General features: G+C 37.8%; 1 protein-coding gene across 1 annotated transcript in view; it reads right to left on the reverse strand.

Annotated features, from left to right (window-relative positions):
* Nucleotides 1–243: 243 nt before the first annotated feature.
* Nucleotides 244–1,925, reverse strand: part of LOC102198677 (uncharacterized) — a 4,223-nt gene continuing 2,541 nt past the window's right edge. Inside the window, exons 3-4 of the mRNA XM_005752024.1 lie at nucleotides 1,119–1,225; nucleotides 244–425 (exon numbers count right to left, since the gene is read on the reverse strand). Of these exons, the coding sequence (XP_005752081.1) occupies nucleotides 387–425; nucleotides 1,119–1,225 (146 nt within the window). The 3' untranslated portion in view covers nucleotides 244–386. The remainder of the gene's footprint in view (nucleotides 426–1,118; nucleotides 1,226–1,925) is intronic.

The raw sequence follows: 1,925 nt of genomic DNA on the forward strand, positions 1-1,925 counted from the left end.
CTTAAGATACACAACTTTCCATATGATTTGAAAGTTTTACATCTCAAGTGGACAGATGTCTTCCAACAAGCCTGATAATACACAAAATGTAGTGCTGTCAGCGTTAATCTCGTTAAAATGACGTTAGCGCCATAACCGCATTGACGTGGCAAATCTATGCGTTGACACTGCGCAGCCCCAAGCACGGGGCGATCCGCATTAACTCGCTAATGCAGATTTGTCATGTTAATGCGGTTATGGCGTTAACATAATTTTAACAAGATTAACGCTGACAGCACTAACAAAAAATTAATGTATTTGCTGCAGAGAAGAAACGTGCGCAAACGTTTGTATGTTTTTCAGTGAAATACAACAAATGAAGTCTTGTAGCGTCTGAAAGAACTCGTTCAGTGATGTCTTGCTCGGTAGGGCTGGATCACCTTGCCCTGAAACACAACATAAGTATAGAGAAGAAGCAGTATTGTGTTAGCACTTCAAGCAGTGGTATTGATATCATAGGTACCAATAGCAGCGTCATCACCAGATGCAAACATAAAACAGTTTTTAGAGATGTTAGGGTGACTGTGGCTCAGCAGATTCTATGCATTGTGGGTGCTCAGAGTAGAAAAGTGCTACACAGCTCAAAAAGATAATGCATTGACCTCTACGGCTGGTTAGTTAAGTTCCTTGTTGAAGGCCTAAAATGAACATTTTCAGCACTAGTATCTGCATTTTGAACTGATCATAATCGGTCTGAAGTGTGGTTAAATGGTGCCAGCTACATCTAACTGTGTGGACATGGAGCAAACTCAAGGCCATGAAGACTTCATACAGTTTAAATTGACTAGAGTAGCAAACCCACACACTGTCCATGGGAAGCAGACAGCGTACAAACCTATTCACATACACTATGATTGTTATAGTATGATGCTATTTTATATTGTGACACAGCATTGTAATGTGATATCCTCTTCTGTGTTATGACATTACATGCTATACTAAAGCGCTCCATTCGTTACTCAACTGAACTACCAAATACAAAGATATATAGGATTGTGGAGTTGCTAGAAAAATATTTGTAATGCAAAATTAAAACTCACAGTATCAGTTCTGTCAGTAACAGTGGAAGGTTTGTTTACCTGAATAGCCCACAGTGTTTCTGCGTTCTCGTAGATGTGAGCTGAAGGCTCTTCCACCTGTTTGCTGCTTTTGTTCTTCCTCGAACACAGCAGTACCAAAACCCCACCTGCCAACAGATCATTGAGTCACTCCACCTTCAAACTCACAGTCAGGACAGAATGTCTCATAATGAATGTAAGAATATGATCCGGTCTGAATACTGCTGCTATTCTCAAAATGATTTAGTCAAGTAAAATAAAACAACAACAACAAAATAAATCAAATAAGATATTCAAGCAAAAGAAAATTACTGAAACACTAAAATAAAATAAAAATATACAGGTTATTTGTCAATTTGAACATCTTTGTCCACACTTCCTCTCTGAAGAGGTTTGTGTCATCTTTTCACTGAGACTCAGGGTGTCTACATGACTAACTGGCTTTTCAGAGAGAGGTCGGGTTGTAATGTTTATTCTGAAGTTCTGAAAATCCCATGATAAATGTCCTCTATATCACAATATTTAAGGGAACTAAAAGTAAAACTGAAACTTAGAAAAGCTAAACTGGAATGAGAGAAAACAAACAAACTGAAGCTTTACTGACTTGAAATCAAAAACTCAAAACTCAAAATAAAACCCACGTCAAAAATACAAACTACAAGAACTCCGTTTGATCAGCATTGTTGACTAAGGTGAATGTTGTTGACATACTTTTTTAAGTGATTTGGATTGGCACAAATTATAAATGATGGACTCATCATCATTTTCCTAGACATAAACTTACTAATCCAACACTGGGGAAATTCACAGACGATCAGGGTTCAGCAA

The sequence above is a fragment of the Pundamilia nyererei genome, unplaced genomic scaffold (genome assembly GCF_000239375.1).
Source record: "Pundamilia nyererei isolate P.nyererei 1_Seehausen unplaced genomic scaffold, PunNye1.0 scaffold00339, whole genome shotgun sequence".
Taxonomy (NCBI): domain Eukaryota; kingdom Metazoa; phylum Chordata; class Actinopteri; order Cichliformes; family Cichlidae; genus Pundamilia; species Pundamilia nyererei.